General features: G+C 48.2%; 1 protein-coding gene across 4 annotated transcripts in view; it reads right to left on the bottom strand.

Moving 5' to 3' along the window:
- Positions 1 to 17,880, bottom strand: part of NUMA1 (nuclear mitotic apparatus protein 1) — a 1,289,555-nt gene that overhangs the window by 784,862 nt on the left and 486,813 nt on the right. For all 4 annotated transcript variants that reach the window (XM_069640302.1, XM_069640305.1, XM_069640304.1 and 1 more), the window contains exon 11: positions 1,019 to 1,136. In XM_069640302.1, coding sequence (XP_069496403.1) covers positions 1,019 to 1,136 — 118 coding nt within the window. The remainder of the gene's footprint in view (positions 1 to 1,018; positions 1,137 to 17,880) is intronic.

Raw genomic sequence — 17,880 nt, 5'->3', positions numbered from 1 at the left:
CCGAACCAAGATGCAGGAAAGAGGAAAGCCAATGACCTCGAAAGCGTCTTGCAGCCACTAGAGCCACACCCTCCAAAGAACAGCACTGGCAAAACGCAGGTATGCAGAAAGGGGGCAGGGGGGTTCCAAAGCACTCCACGAGGGGGGTGGGAACACAGGGTAAACTAAGCTGAATAGTCCAAGTGAGGCTGAGAAATACAGGACCCCTGAAGGAGGCGAGAACACTGCAATACACACAGCCAACGAGGCCAAATAGTCCACGAGAGGCTGTGAGGCATATGAACCCTAGAAAGGGTGAGAACATTGCATCAAAGGCATTGTCGACGGGGCCGGCTAGCCCATGAGGGGCTGGGGACCTTGTACCACAACCAGTTAGGCCGAATAGCCGACAAAAGGCTAACCTGAGAGACATGAAAGAGTGAGATGTCTTGGAGGGAGAAGCATGAGCGATACGGGAGGTTTATCACCCAAGTGACTGAAATGCAGGAACCAATTATGCAACTGGAGACAGAGTTTGGCAGGACCTTGGTGACGGGATCAAGAGTCCCCCTACTACAGAGTATCACAGGACTGATTTCTTTGAACTGTATCCACAGATTGAGGCTCAAATCAAGATGAGGAAAGAACAAATTACAAGTGGGTGGGGGGTCAAGCACCATCTACTCAATGTCAAGAGGGGAGTAGCGTACTTCCATAGGCGACTGTGGTAGGGCATCAATAGGATACAATAGGTTTGAGGCAGGGGACAAATATTAAAAGGCATCCCAATGAGCACCATTTTTGGTTTTAGAATGGGGAACCACCATCACTAGAAGTAGGGATAGGATAGGCATTACTTTCGCTTAAAGAACATGCAATAGTTGAAACATGGTTTCGTCCCTGTGGCCTATGCCTGACTTACCACACTATGGATATATTTGAAATGGGCATTTGGCTTTTTAGATCTACAATCTTAAGTTAAATATCTATCTATTGTACATAAACGTTAAATAGGTACAAATGGCAAAAAAGGTACTACCTTATATAAAAGCTCTCCATTTTCCTCTGAAAGTTGGTCAATTTTTCGTTCATTCTGGCTCTTATCAGTCTTTAACCCCTGGCATTGCTTCTGTGCGTCACGTAGTCGAATCAATAGACTGCAAGGAACACAATAAGACGAGAATAAAAATGTGTTAAGAGCACTAATCATTTACAGTAATTTAAAAGGTGTTCAAATGCCTCGTCTGTGATATTTTCTGAAAATATAATGTTAAATCATATGACTGACTAATTATATTTGTTCTCATATTACTGAAACAGAGTAAATTATCTCTTGCCACAATGTGCTAAACAATGCCAGACAGGCAACTAGCAAGCCTCACTGGCAGTGATAATGGTAAAGGTATATTAGCAGGGAACAACCCCGGTCCAACCTGTTTCTCACAGTATTTCAATAAGTAGACATTCATCTTATGCAACACATATAGCTCGAATACAGTTAAATATTAATTTACACAATTACAAGAGGTGAAAAGCTCAGTACATATTTATTTAATCGTATTTGAAAGAATGCAGTATGCAGTGCAGAAGCCAATGCATTTCGGAGTAGTCTCCATCTTCAGGGCTAACAGCTGGAGTGAATGAATATCATGATGTAATACCGAGTCTTATGCTCTCACCATGTAGTGGTTCTTTGTGAGGCACTGGCGGCAGTACATTGGGGCAGTAACTCACTAAGGTGCCAGCGCCTCACAAAGATCAACTATATGGTGACATACTCCACTCAAAGGACGCAGCAAATATAAGCACATCACCCCAAACCCTTGCCTAACTGTACTGGCTCCCACTGCAAACATGCAGTAGAATTTGAAGATGATGCATCATCTACAAGGCTGACTCTGTGAATTCCCCGAGTTACTTTGCTGAGGAACTCAGCCTCTCCAGAGGACTACGATCCACCAGAATAAGGACATCTGCAGAACTCTGCCAGAGAAGGAAGGAAAGAAGCAGAAAACCGGTCGTCTACGCTGCAGGCTCTTGAACCACCTCCTTGTCAACACCAGACTCGCAATCTCGATTCTGTGTTTCAGGAAGGAGTTCAAGACCCTCTTCTTCACGGAAAGGCTCTTCCCTGGCACCTAAAGCCACACACCCTCCACTCTCCAAGTAACCTGTGACTGGGTGATCTGCCTCCCAGGTTGCTTGTAAATACTTTGCTGCCAAATTATACATCCTCTGCAGTTATTAACTGCCCAGTCCATTGGCTTTCTGCTTTGCTCATCGTGTCCTTCCCCTAGAATATACGTTAATCACTTTGGTTGCTTGCTGAAGCTAGGTCTGCGCTCAAATATTCTTATTAAAAAAAAAGAAAAGAATAGCAAATCTTACTTTTGGATATGAAGTAGTAAGGTTACAAGTCCTTTCATGCACTTATGATTTGTGTCGGCTATAGTTCTTGCAGTAAGTATTATAGTTATGTCAGGAGGATGTGAAGGCCGATTTTGTGCAAGGACTAAATTAAAAGTGGGGGAGTGAACCCAACCTAAAAAGCGGATCCAAACCTCTATTAAAATGGTAACATGGCAGACCAGTTGGGTTCAACTCAGGAAGATGATGTAGGGTGACACAAGGTACAATTAGTCCCCACAACTATCCATAAACACACCACACTGGTATACTGGAACATAGACTACACACATACATTACTTTCACTTTAAGAAATGTCAAGTGCATGTACAAAGATTTTTTTTTTTAAATTAACTATAGTAAATGTATAGTTCATTAAACCATACAAACTGACATTAAAATACAATATTCATCTGATGTCATTTAAATTGTAATCCTAAAATAAATACAGGACAATTACACCAGTTCTCGGTTATACAATAAGGAACAAGTTACTTAGCTGTAACTGCTGTTCTCCAGCATGGGTCTGGCATGGATTCACATACTCATGAATATTCCCCGTCAGGCTAGGAATCCTCGTTAAAGAAAAAAATCAGTATCAGTTTCGTTTCTGATCGGTCTTTCTTAGTAGTAACCAATCACTGATCTCTGGGTCATACAGCCCCCAGCCAATGACTACCCTCTCCTTAAGCCCCGCCTCTGGCAGCCATCCTCAGATTTGGAAGCACGTGAAGTGGCAGTATGACCAAGTGAAGAGCCGCAGAGGGGTAGGCGGGAGGGTTCGCATGTGAATCCATGCCAGACCCATGCTGGAGAACAACAGTTACAGGTAAGTAACTTGTTCCTTCTCCAGCATGGGGTCTGGCATGGATTCACATGCTCATGAATAACAGAATACATAGCAGTATACACATGCACAACCACGGGAGGTGGCAACAGGCTCAACATTAAGCAATACAACAACCCAACATTAAGCATCTCTTACCTCCTCACCAGGCTCACCTTAAGCAAACAGGTTGCGCAGCACTGCTTGGCCGACCCTGGACTCCTCCCTGGAGTCCCGATCGACGCAGTAGAATCTCGTGAAGGTGTGCGTCGACCTCCACGTAGCAGCCCTGCAGATGTCCAGCAGGGGCACACCAGACAGGAATGCCGTGGTAGCAGCGATCGCTCTGGTCGAATGGGCTCTCGGACGGCCGGACAACGGTCGGTTTGCCAACCAGTGACAGTGCATGATGCAGCCGGAGAGCCATCTGGAAATGGAAGCCTTCTAGAGAGCCTTCCCTTGGTTCACAGGTCCAAAGTTCACAAACAGCTGTGATGTCTTCCGAAAACTCTTTGTCCGGTCGACGTAGAACTACAGCGCTCTAGCTACATCCAGCAAGTGCAAAGTCCTCTCGGCCGGCGACGAAGGGAAAAAGACTGGTAACACCAAGGGCTCGTTGAGATGGAAGTCTGACAGCACCTTGGGCATGAAAGAGGGGTGTATCCTCAGCACTACCCTTGTCTCGTGGAAAGTCAAGTATGGAGGATTGCAGGATAGGGCCTGAATCTCTCCCACGCGTCGTGCAGAGGTGATGGCCACAAGGAACGCTGTCTTCTACGACAGGAGCTTCAACGGAGCCAAATACAAGGGCTTGAATGGCGGGCCCATGAGCCTGGTCAGCACCACGTTGAGCTCCCACGCCAGGGCTGGAGCCCTCACCGGCAGGAACGATTGAAACAGTCCTTTCATAAACTCCTTCACCAGGCGATGAAACCACAGGGACGACCGTCCTGCAGTTCTGGGGTATCGGGAAATCGCTGCCAGATGTATCTTGATGGGAGCATGTGCTAGTCCAGCGACAGTAAGTATGGTAGCACTTGGGGGGCTGTAATCCGTAGAGGGTCAATCTTCTGTGCACGGTACAAGAGAACCTCTTCCACTTGTGTCCGTAGAACTTTGAGGACGCCCTGGCCTTTGCAAGAACCTCTCTGCAGTCAGCCGGGATATCATACCCTCCAAACTCTAGTGCTGCAGGAGCCAGGCCTGCAAGTTCAGCGACTCTGGGTCGTGATGAAGAATGGCACCTCCTCCTCTGGAGAGAAGATCTGTGTCCGTCGGCAGTTTTACTGGTGGGGACGCTGACAAGTCCAGAAGGTCCGGGAACCATATTTGTCTCGGCCACCTCGGTGCAACGAGGATCATCCTGCACCGGGACCTCTTGAGTTGGTTGATGAGTCCGAGCAGCAACGGCGGGAACACATACAGGAACAGGCTGTCCCAGGGGAACGAGAAAGCATCGCCCATGCTCCTCGGCTGGGGGAACCTGCTGGCGAACCTCTGGCACTTTGAGTTCGTCGCCGTCGCGACCCTGTCGATTTGGGGTATGCCCCATCGCCCTAAGAGTTGATCCACTTGATCCTGGCGTAGTTCCCACTCGTGGCACGAGCGCAGCTCCCAGCTGAGTGAGTTAGCGATGGTGTTTCTTATCCCTGCTAGATGAAAATGTACCAGAAACATCCCCTGGGCAACGGCCCAGTGCCACAGATCCTGGGCTTCCTTGGACAGGGCTGGGGGATCTGGTCCCTCCCTGCTTCCGGATGTAGCACATCATGGTGGTGTTGTCGGTGAAGATCCTCACCACATTGCCCTTGAGGGACGGGAGGAATGACTTGAGGGCCCAGAACACTGCTCGGAGCTCCAGTATGTTGATGTGGAGCGGCCTCTCCTCGGAGCCACAGGCCTCTCACGTGAAAATCTCAAGTGTGCGCTCCCCACCCCTGCAGGGAGGCATCCGTCATCACCGTCACCTAGTATGCTGGGGTCTGAAAGTCCGTGCCCACCGCGAGATGCGCGCAGGTGCCCCACCATCGAATTGCTTGGCGGAATACTTTGTTGAGCGAGATCTCGTCCTCGAAGCTGCCCGTCGCTTGAATCCAACGGGCGTCGAGGAACTCCTGCAGAGGGCGCATCCGAAGCCTGCATAGGCGCACCAGATAGATACAAGAGGACATCATCCCGAGAAGGGACTTGATGGACCTCACTCTGGCCACGTTCATGGCCAGCAGATGCTGTACCTTGCCCAGGATGGCCTGCGTTCCTTCCGCCGACGGCAAGGCCAGTCGCGCCACTGTATCGAGCTTGGCTCCCAGAAACAGCGTGACCTGCGACAGAACCAAGTGGGATTCGGGGAAAGTTGGAGAATCCCAGGTCCGTGAGCAGCCGGACGATCTTTGCTGTGTGTGTTCGACGGCGAGTTCCCGTGTCCCTGCTTGGATGAGCCAGTCCTCCAGGTAGGGGTAGACGTGGATCCCCTGCAGGCGCAGCCGCGCCGCCACTGGTGTCAAGCACTTGGTGAACACCCTGGGTGCAGACTTCAATCCGAACGGGAGGGCCTTGAACTGGTAGTGCCGCCCTTGGACTACGAACCAGAGAAACTTTCGGTGTCCTTTTAGGATGGGGATGTGAAAGTACGCATCCTCCAAATCCAACAACGATAGGAAGTCACCTTCTCCAGCTGGCCCAGCACGTACTGGAGGGTGACCATCCGGAACTTCTGTGCCTCGATGTATTTGTTTAACCGACGCAAGTCCAGGATGGGATGCCAACCTCCTGTCTTCTTCCTGACGAGGAAGCATCTTGAGTATACTCCAGAGCCCTGGAGCTTCTTTGGGTCGAGCTTGATGGTTCCTTTTCTGAGCATCGCCCTTACCTCTAACAGCAGTTGAGGGACATGGTTTTCCTTCCTTGCCGCTGGAGGAATTCGGGGCACCACTTTAAAAATTCCAGAGTGTGCCCGTGGGCCAGGGCATCCAGCACCCAACGGTCGGTGGAGATGGACTCCCACATACGCTGATGAACTTCGCCAGCCGGCCTCCCACCGGGGTGCTTCGGTGGGGGCCCGAAGCAACGGCCGGTTCAGTCTAGCTTTGAAGCAGCCTTGCCTCCTTGGCGTCCCCGGCGACGACCGCGAGATCCACCTGACTTGCCTCGTCCTGTAGGCATCTTATGATGAGGAGGGGGCTGCCTGATGGTAGGTCGAGGAGCCGCCGCCGAATCCTTTGGAGGCACCTTGCTTGCCTCTGGAGTTCCGAAAGGGCGTCCGGCGTTGCTGCAGAACTCCCAAGGCCCGAGCCGTCTCCATGTCGGTCTTGATGGCCTGCAGCGACTCATCCACTGTCTTTCCAAACAGATTGTTCCCGTCGAAGGGCATGTCCAGAACCTTGGCTTGCACGTTCTGGCGGAAATCCGTCGCCTTGAGCCACCCCTGCCGTCGAAGGCAAACGCTGTTGCCCAACTGGCAGAAACCAGTGTCGGCAATGTCCGTGGCCACAGTTATGGCATGGTCCGACACCACCTCACCATCCTGTAGGATCGCCAGGGCCTCTGCCCTCTTGTCGTCCGGGAAGAAGTCCAACAGGGGGGCAATCTTGTACCACACTTCCCTGTTGTAGCGGGCCACAATCGCTAGGGCGTTGGGCGCCTTAATCATCGTCGCCGCTGACGAGATGACTCGTCATCCCATGGCGTCCAGCTTCTTTCCCTCGCCGTCCGGTGGGGAAGTTGCAGATTTCTTCTTGGCTGCTGCTGAGGGGTCGGCTGTGCCCTAGGGCACAACGGGGCGGCGTCGGGGACCCGGTACTTCTTCTCGTACCGGTCCCTCTTGGCAGGTGTCGTGGATGGGTTCTTGAGGAGGGCAAGTCCCTCGTCCCTGATGTCATACAACAGCACTGCGATGACCGTCTTCCTCTTGGCCTCGCCCCGTTGGTAGAGGAAGCCTTCCTTATTCTCTTCGGGCAGAGGTGAAAAAGCTCAGATGCCCTGGCAATCATGGCGTGGGCGGAGCCAATCTTGTCGGGCGGGGAGTCCTGAGGAATCTGAGACGAGAGGCCAGTCCCGTCATCACTGCCATCGTCATCCGTCCCCGTCGTGGCCGTGTTAGTTCCCGTGTCGTCCCTCGGGACCGGGGAAGGCGACAGAGGCTGAGAAGGCCGTGGGGGCTGAAGGGGCACTGGATGAATGCTCCTCTTGTTCGGAGGGCTTCCCGACGGACCCGGTTCAGCTGGGTCGTCCGTCGGGGTAGGGGCAGTCTCATCCTCATCCCCGTGCATAAGGCTTGGATTGCCGTCAAAATGGCCGCCAAGTTGTCCTGCAGCTCGGGTTGCAACGGGCATGCCGGGAGCAACGGTTGTTCCTCCTCCACGGGAACCTAGTCATCGTTGCCGCCCTCGCTCTCGTCGTCCCCCTTGTCGGGATTCCTCCCGTGGGACCGGGCCTCTCCCAAATTCTTCCAAATTCTCGGTCCGTTCCTCCTCGGAGGTTGTGTCCATGTCCTTAATGGCCACCGGCCACCCCCCCTTTTTATCCACCTTAGGCCTTAGCCGGGTGAATCAAGGCCTTCACCACCTTGGGCACGCTTGAGGCCTTCACCTTAGGGGGAGGGTCATCGCCTCGCTCCCACTCAGCTGGTTCCTTCGAGATCGACCGGGGCCTCTCCAGAAGCTTAGCCGGGTTCTCGGATTTTCTCTTCCCAGAGCGTTGGCTCGTGGTTGATGGCGTCGGTGAAGGTGCGCCCTGCCTGGCAGCCGAGGAGCCAGACCGTTCGGCGCTCCCGGTGCACGCGGACTTGCGGTCCTTTGCCTTCTGTTGGGCCCCCATCGCCGGGACACCCTCACAGGACATAGAAGACCGCTCAGACTTCTCACCTGCTGGGCTCTTGCCTTCCAGCCAGTTGGAGAGACAGGTCCGACGATCCCTCAGTCCGATCCGACATGTTCATGCAAAACGCACAGTCCTTCTCCACGTGCGTTTTGTCCTTGTGGAGGCAGTAAAGGCATTTCAAATGCTTGTCCTCCTTGAACACATTTTGCAGGTTGCATCCAGGGCAGATCCTGAACAGTTTGCCGGGAGTCAAGCTTCCCTTCTCCTGGGCCATGTTCTTCTCGTCCGCGAGGTAGGCCTCAAACTTCTGGAATCCTCCAAGAAGCGTAACTCTACGAAAACTTCTCCCTCGAGGGTTGTAGATAAATCCAAATCAGGTCCCCGTTGATCAGAAGTAGATACGGTGGAGTTTGAGGCTCGATTAAACCGAAAAATGAAAAATCTCTCTGAAAAAGCGCAAAACGCAGTAAAAGCTCGAGAGCTATAGCACGAAGACTTCCAACACTTTAACGTGCGGTAAAAATCTGAGGGTGGCTGCCAGGGGCGGGGCTTAGGGATAGGGCAGTCATTGGCTGGGGGCAGTATGACCCAGAGACCAGTGATTGGTTACTACTAAGAAAGACAGATCAGAAACGAAACTGATTTTTTCTTTACCGAGGATTCCCAGCCTGACGATGAGGAATATTCATGAGCATGTGAATCCATGCCAGACCCCATGCTGGAGAATTTATAGTATAGTGAGCGGGGGTTTGTCGGGGACACCCCCACAGCATTCCGTTAAATGAAGAAAAAAAAAGTGAAAGGGAACTGGCGCCGCAGGGACCCAGCGTGAAGAAGGTAAGTGGTGTTTGTTTATGTTGGGGGTGTGGGAGGGGGTGTGTTGTGTGTGTGAGTATGTATGTGTGTGAGAATGAGAAGGGTGCAAACTTTTGGTAGTTCACACCTTTCTCATGCGAACGTTCCGGCCGCTGCAAATTCAGCCACGGTCGGATCACTTGGAACCAGCCAACTAGTTTTCTACTTCTTGTTTTAACATGTTACATAACTATTGCCTTTTCGTCTATTCTACACTAGAATGGATGGTGTATTTTTGGGTAGTCCTTTACAGCAAGCATAATTCTAACTTGTCTCAATTTTAAAGTAGCTTTTGAATGAGATCAGACTTAATTCTAATCCAATCATTTGGATGGGTACATTGGTTGGTGGACCACCAAGCGCCATACGTCTAACATTTTTCTCTCAATAATCTAGGCACTTAATACTGTTCTCACACACTATACTATACAATATGTTTGTTATATTAAAATGAGCCTTTATCACAGGAATGAGATGAGAATGAGAATTGTGATGACCAAGATGGTTTTTAAGGCCTTAGCTTCTTTCCAAGTCTAAGTGTTTGAGGGCTTTTTGAGCTAGTGATAAGCAAACACAAATAACAAAAATTATCTGCACCAGGGGTTTTTTTTCAAGGTACCATTGGCTTACAATTGATTTTTATACATTTGGAAAGCTGATGATTTTAGATTTTGCAGCATTCAATACCAAGTTGAGGTCTTTTAAATAGCCCTCCATCAGCTTTTTTGACCAAAGTTTTATTAGGTCCATTATCCAGATCTGCGTATGCTAAATTTGTGATGACCCATTCTAGAAGGCAAGTTGAGAACTCATTATTCATAGGGTCATATCTGCTATATAAGTGATGAACACCAGGGGAGAAGGGAAAGCATGCACCCCCGTTTTAAACCAAGGTTCGCCTCTGTGTGTTTACTCATAACTCCAGCGACATCCATCCAGACCTTTATTTCAGTTTCACAATATAGAAGTAAAATTAGTTTAAGACACCCAGGTTCAATTTCCAGAGCCAAAGCTTTGTCCTGGACACCATCAAAAGCTGCAGTGTAATCCAAAGAGACCACACAGAGAAGATAGCAGCCTCCGACTCGTTATGAGCGGTGCACCAGTATGAAGGCACGTTTCCATAGAAACTGACAAACCTCCAACAGGAGACAGTCCAGAGGGAGAAAAGGGCTGCTAGGTGGATGGCGCTGAAGAAAAGGGAGTGTGGTAGGTCAGAAGGAGGCGGCCGACAAAGGGGGCATGTCTACCTGCAATTTTATTCAAATAAACAAAAGGGATATATATCCCACCATAAATGGGTTTGCCCGTCTAACAGAATCTAAGGTGCTAATCGTCAGCGAGGTCGTCCAAATCAAAGTACTCAACCCTCCATCCAAAAACGACCCTACTCTGACCCTAGGCCTAAATCAACTAACAAAACAAAAAGGGGGTTCCAGGAGAATGACTGCCTTCTCCTGGATAGGACTTCTGAGCCTTAATCGATTGAGATAATTCCTTGTAATGTAGTTAATCAGTTCCTTTAATTCCTCAAGGGGATTCTTCCACCATCTCCCAGGTATCATCCAGTCTTGACTTATTTACAGTTCCTCGTTTCCCTATTCACAGCTCTTGATTTTTATTCCTCTGGATTTCCTGGATATTAATATCTCCTTGTACTTGTTTCACAATATCGCTCTCTCGCACTTGTTTCAGTGTCTCATTCCCAGAAGACCGGTGTCCATGGTTTGCTTGACCACTTTGTTGCCCTGTAAGTACGTCCCTTTCTGGGAACCACCATGTAGGTTTTTCGGCTCCTCTTTGCTATTGTCTTGGCCTTCCCAACCACTGGACAAGAATTACAAGTCTCGGCTTTCTACTCCATTTTGACTGTTTTTGAAATCACTGCCACGAATGTGATTAGTCCCTCTAGATTGATGCATACTCTACTGCTTTTACACTTACCAAGGGACTCCTCAGACTCGTCCCAGTATTCATTAGACTCTTTGCTACTATTATAGGTACTGAGATGAGAAGGATTAATCTTTCGGTATTCTTGATACTCTTGTCAGTTTAGCGTAGGGCTGTGGCCCCGTCCGGGTCTCCCGCAGTTCGCGTTACCTCTAGCTTGTCGGAAGGGTGTCCCCGGTTCTTCCTGTGGTGGCAGGTTCACACTGTCTTGTGGAATGCGTGGAGTGTCTTCCTTTTCTTCTCTGCTTAATTCTCTAAGGAGTATTTTCCTGGATGGTCTCAGCATCTGTCCTTCAGGACACGCCACCACTTTGCAATGCTTGCCACAGAGACAAATCAGCTCCCAGCTGGCTCCTGCACCGCTTTCCTTCTTCGTTCTCCACATCCTCTCGACTGATGACCTTCGGGAATAATCATGCTTCTGTGAGAAACCTGTAGGTGTCTCCCCCCTGGTCCCCGGGGATCTGTCATCCAGGTGGCCAGGACACAACCATCGCTTTTGGATCCAGTTCCTGGAGATGGACCAGTGTGGCAGGATCACCTGGGTGAGGGGTCCTCAGGGAGTGGAAGTGGGAGACTGGATGGTGAGACGTGGTATCCCCTTCCCCATAACACATTTTCCCCATCCTACCAGGTAGGATACCTAGGAACTCAACCCCCAACGGCAACATTGTATGAAGAAATCCAAAGAGGACAGTATGAAACGCATGTGATGATCAACGCAAATATTTGGAAATCAAAAGGAGTGAATTAACTTTGGGAGGCCAAGTGAGATACCGTATACAGAGTAGTCCAGCCCCATATGGGTGTTCGTTCAAAAGGTCTCTGTTAGGTATCCAACTGAAAGGCGACTGTATTGTAAAACAAAAGTGTATATCGAAGTGGTCCTGCAACGGGTTGAGCTAAATCTGGTGCACAATCGAAAGACTGGTTAAGCAAGGTGAACTACAATTGGTCTGAGCCCGGCTGAGGGGTATCTGGGGTGAATCTAGAGTCACCAGAGAAAACCAACATTCTCTGAACTTTGTAAACTAACAGGAATCTGAGCCCAGAAGAGGGGGCTCTGCAGTTCTGAAGTGAATCCAGGGTGAAGCACGAGAGTTGAATACTTGTAAGAAGAAAATAACTATCTTATTTGTTGTACATCAAGCCCTCTGAATCAAGAGACTTGGACATAAAAGACCCTGTTGCTGGAATTGGAACTGTATCATTGTGTCGAAGAAGCCAGAGTGTGTGTGCTTTGCTCGAGTGAAAGGTTACACCCCGTGCGGAAAACGTGGGGAAAGGAGGGCAATGGCCCAAACATCCCAACATATTTTGTGAACACTGTTTCATGAACATTACCCCCACACAGTTTGTAAATTATCAGTAAGGTTTGGCAATATGTTTTTTAGTATAGGCTGTTTTATTTTGACACGACTCCATTAGGACTGCATTATTATTTTAAGGTCACAGCTTGCTCCTATCTGTAGATTTCGGTCCATAAACACTCCTGGACTGTGGTTACTTGTGTATCTCACTGTTGATGCCATGCCTTCCTTACACCTCTCTCTCCCAGGTTTGAACTGGTCAGGCTTCACCTCGGTGAACACGACTCTCTAAAGTCCATCTTTGTTTTTTATGGATCTTAGCTGGGCACTCCCCAGTGGAGGATCAATGACCTGCTCTTTCGCTGGAGTATTATCTCTTACTGCACAGTTCCCACTATTCACAGTATTCCCCATTTGCCATAGAGGAGAGATCAGTATTACTCCGCCAGTCTTCTACTCATTGGATTTGTGCTGGGCACTAATATTGGAAGCAGCATCACAATAGCACACAGAGGTCTGTTCAGGTTGGGTCTTCTGAGGCACTGATGGTCTGAAGGGTTCATAGGAAAGTGGGGCAGGGAGATTCGTCACTGAATGGGAGACAAGAGTCGCCTCTCCCTGTGAGGTCCTGCTGACCACCACCCCTAGGGGGAATGTTACATAGAGGGCTCACCTCCCTAGCCTCACAGAGGATGGCTTCCCTCTGTGGAGAAGTGACAAGATCCCGTGAATCGTCACAGGAGTCGCATCCCTTACTCACGACCTGCAAGGATCAAGCTTCCAACTCCGTACAATGCTACTCCTAGCTGAACAGGGATTCCCCTGCGCTCCCACCCAACTGCCGCCCCCAAACTGCGCTGGACAGTATATGAAGTCCTCTTCATTGTCAAGTGATTTATTGGTTAATAGACTAGTTTACCAAGGAGACATCACCTAAACTAACACCCACTCAGACAATAAGCAGGCTATATTGGATCTTAATATTTAAAATGTATTAAAATAGTAAAATAAAAAACAATAAGCTGGTCCACTAACTTTATGGGGGGGAAGTCACCCACAATATTATACAATAGACATCTCGAGTACAGGGGAGAAAATGACACCTGCTTTTGCTCATGAATTGTCAATACACAAACATTTTTAGTATAAATAAAATATATATGGAGCCCTTTCAAGACAGCAATAGGCAAAGTATTTTCAATGTTGCCACCTGACCGCTTGTGCATAATTTCTTATTCTAATTGAGCAGAATATTATACTATCACATTTTCTTTTCTCCAACATCGACTGGTGGCAGTATTGGAGAAAATACCACAACGCAGGCAATTCACTTGGGTTTCGCCAAGGCCACTAAAAGTGTTGACATTAGACACAACCTACATCATATAAATTACATCCAATAACTACTTGGGTGAAAATATGATAAATGACTCACCATAATCATATTTCAGATGCTTTCATCTGCTTAGATTCGCATGATTTGCATAGGCCGACATCTAGGGGAAGTTGCAGAGTATTGCAAATGTTTTTCAAAGTTAGAAAAGGGAAGTCGACAGTGCACAGCTGTAATACTATCCAGAGTGTGACGTATGATCCCCTGCGTGTCAAGCTATCTCCGATTATTTGTTGACCAAGCAGATCCATGTGTCTCACATCTCTTCTCCCCCCCCCGCCCCCCCCCAAGGAATTTAAACTAAGAAGAGGAAGGGCGGGCGCATGTGAATCCAAGCAGAGGCAGGCATGGTATCAAGAGAGACAATCAAAAATAACAGTTTATTATCAAATGGTTGGTGTAATGTCCATCCGGCCCTAACTCGAAGGGGGTTGTTCCCGTGACTGATGTTTCTAAGGGCCGGCGATGACCGTAAATCCAAAACCAAAGTTGGTCAGTGTCCAAACCTATGCTTGCCCGCACTCGAACCAAATGGGATAGGGGGGTCTTCTTAAAGGAAAAATGGTGACTCAAAAGAAAACGTAAACCACAGCTGGTTTCAGGTAGTCTTACCAATAGGTGTAGTTCTGAGAGTTTAAAATAGATCAACTCAAAAGGGTTGCCCTTGGAACCTTCCACGTAGGGCTCTTGCAGCAAGTCAAAGTTCACAAGGTCTCTGGTTTCCTTCCCGAAGCAACAAACCTTCCAGTTACCAACAAAAAGACAGTTCCTGTTAGGCCTCGAAGTGTTCCCTTCCCCAAGTCTAAGCCTCTCTCCCCCAATGTTAGGCCCCTCTGGGTCAAAAGTTTCAGTTTCTTGCTTTACAACTCAAACGAGGATTCACAGTTCCATTCAGGCCTCTCAAAGTTCCCTCCCCCAAGCGTAGGCCCTGGTTTACAAAGTTCACCAATTTCTCTGGTGGGCCTCTTAAGGTTACCTTCCCCAAGTCAAGGCCCCTCTGGTGTTAAACAAAATGTTCCTCCCGTCAGGATGTACCTTTCACTGTACAGGTCTTTCAAGTGGGTAGTATACTTTTGAGAACGCTGGGTTCTTTGCTCCTACCAGGTGCCTCTAACCACTCTCCTTATTCACTGGCACCATTTCCTTTTCTGTGCCTCTTTCACTCTCTAATTTTATATGTTACTGTGCGTCCTGCACACCTCTCCCTGTTGTGCACACTTGTACCTTCTTTCCACCTTTCACTGTGCTCTCTTGCACACTGCGCTTTACTTTTCACTGTGCTCTCTTGCACACACTGTTTCCTTTGGGTCGCTTGCACCCATTTCTCACTTACGACTTGCTTTCACCCTCTCTTATCTGTCCGCTTTCCTCATCATTGTCTCTTTGCTATCTCTCGGTTTCAGGTCACTGGCACGCCGCGTAGCTGCTTCCGCGCCACCAGCTCACCTTTTCTGTCAATCCGCTTTCTTCTTTTTACCGCTTTTGCTTACTTCACTTTGCCTTTTTTCGCATTGCTTTCTTCCCGCTTTTGTGCAGTGGGCTCTTCCTTTCACAACACTCCTGCTCCGGCCACCTGTACGCTTACGAGTTTCTCTCTGCTTCACAAAACTCACTAAAAGTAGCGTGGCGCCAGCGAGCAGCTCAAATTAATTCAAAGGGGTTTGGGTCGAGGTCAGAGTTTCACCACCTGCCCCTCAATGCACCCCTGGGACCCACACATCTCAGGGAAACGAGCACTGGCCTAACCAAGGCCGATACACTGGCTTCAGTCTCGGCTCCCTGGAGACACTGCTCCCTCGCCACACTGCAGACCCTCACACACACCAGAGCAGCATCTCTGTTGCCACACTCCACCGGTCCTTCTGGGCTCCTCTTCCATCCAGCAACCCCAGCTCGCTCTATGACCCTGGCAGAACTAACCTTTATATACTGCAGGTGAGAGTCAATTGGAGTGAGGTGTGCACAGTTGGGGAAAATAGCCTGACCTTGCCTGACTATTAGTGGGAGAATTCCAAGTGTTAGATGGTAGGCCTCACTTTGTATCCCCATGTTGTTTCTATAGGCAATCTTCATTGTACTCAGTCGCCTCTTCTTCATCCCAGTACTTGTTGGAAATGGGGACGGGGATAGGGCAAGATGGAAATTGATATTTAGGGGCCAAATCATTATAAGGTGATTCATAGAGGAAAGAGGGGAGTCCCCTGACGGCATCTGTAAATGCCTGGGGCGATTTCTTTTCTTTCAGGCCTATACAAGGGGAAGACTAAGTTGAAACTATGGATAAAGAGCTGGGGGCTAGAAGACTAGGTGAGAGTGCGCTTGATCATCCGTTTAAGTCTAGCTCAAGTTGTGTCACCAGTACAGGGAGTTATTACCCTGAACCTCCTTGTTAGGTCTAGAGATTAGTAGGTTGTCCTGGTGGTTAGCTCTATGCCTGGATAAGTCACGGTGCACAATTCCCCTTGTTTGGTTATTGCACCTTGTAAAAATCTTAAGAGTCATAAGATTGCTTTGTATTAGATATATTTAATTGCTTCAGCCGACACGTGTTTTGACACTTGGTCGTTCAAGGCTGTTATTACATGCACGTTCGTAAAAGACATTAATACAATATTGAATTAATAAAAATTACATACCATATCCATCATTTTTGGGCAGCATGGTAGGTAATAGGAAAGGAGAACAAATGAAAACAAGACCGTCCAATATTAATTGTAATCATACTGGCAAAGGTAAAACATTTCATTTACCAGATGAAAAGTAACTATAATTAGTAGAGATTCTTTCCCTGTGAACCATCTACCAGTGTACCCTAAATCACTCTTATTGTTAAGCTCACGCTATATGTAACCCTGAGCAACAACCCTGAACCAAGCATTCTTATTTGTGTAAACAAGACAATCTCATGCAAGAGCACCACGATGCCTTTGGGCTGTAGCACGCTTTACAAATTCAAATAAATAATAAATAAAACAAAAAAAGAGCAGAAACCAGAACAGGAACGTGCAAGATGGGAGAAAAACAAACAACGCCTTGACTGGGCAGGGTGTTCCCAGGAGGACCTTATCTCCAATCCAGGAAAAAGTAAAGAGGCGAGTGATGGAGAGAGACTGGATTCAAACCCTGGATGAAGCACAACTAGTAAAATCTACAAAGAACAGACCGGACAACCCGGCAAAAGTCAACGGAACCAGAGCTTACCTACTAAAGTGCCCATTCAGGAATCTCCGTGAAAACTTCCTGTGTATTCGCTTGAACATTCTACACACAAAGGAAATACTGGCTAGGCGAAAACAAGCAAACACCAGCCTCTGTCGATTCTGCTCTCAACCAGACATGATCGAAACACTCAAGCATTTGCTATTAAGATGCAGAGGGGTGGATGCGGCTCGCACCCTCCACTTGGGCTGCCTATTTGGCAATGCTTACTGCTTTGACGAAGAGGAGAGATGGAACAACCTGATGAGTGGGGAAAACACCAGCTGGACTATAGCCGTGGCGGGCTTCTGTGAAAGCCTAGGCCTATTGAAACGCCCGGAACCTGAACAAATAAACCCCACAATCGGAGGCGAATAAATATCTCCTTTAGATGGCAGAGGCTGGCACGATCAGGACTTACTGTCATGACCCCAGACTGAGCGATGGAGCCTCAATGAGAAATCTTGTAAAAATTGTTTTTCTTTTTAACAATTGAATCAAGTAAATAAAAAAATAAATAAAACAAATGAAAACTTAAGTGAGGTTGGAGTGTGTGAAGCACTTCATATCCATGCCAGGTAAGTCAATTTGTTGTGTTAGGTAATAGGGTGCAGCCCGAACCTCTGAATCCTTCCTCGTGAAGATATCCACTCCTTTAGTCCTTGGATAATGTTAATTGGGGTGCCAACCATTATATCATCCACTAGTGCTTTCTGGGCTTTTTGGGGGTGCCACCGAATATATCATCCCCTAGTGCTTCCTATGCTTAAATGTCCATATATCCATACAATATGGTGCGGGAAATAAGTATTTGCACTCACCAAAATCCTTCTAGTGGCATTCTCTGCAAAGTGAAATAGCCAAAGGTATAGCCAATGATGTTACTCATAAGTTGGTGATAACCTAATTTGTCATGCTTCCGTATTCCATATGAAGTGATAAGTCAAATGCGTGATCGCACAAATCTGTTGGGTCATGTAAAAATTGTGGCATTATAATCATGGGGTGCATTTAGTAGATATCATGGGCTTTTGCCTCATTACTGTAAGGGTAGCCCAATTTACAGGGATACCTTTAATTATATGGTTACCCCAAATCACTCTCACCAGATTAAAGTTCACCCCTCTAGGGAATTAAGGCCAATA

Source organism: Ambystoma mexicanum, chromosome 7q, assembly GCF_040938575.1.
Source record: "Ambystoma mexicanum isolate Mex_15411 chromosome 7q, UKY_AmexF1_1, whole genome shotgun sequence".
Lineage (NCBI taxonomy): Eukaryota > Metazoa > Chordata > Amphibia > Caudata > Ambystomatidae > Ambystoma > Ambystoma mexicanum.
This window is presented reverse-complemented; position numbering and strand designations above follow the sequence as displayed.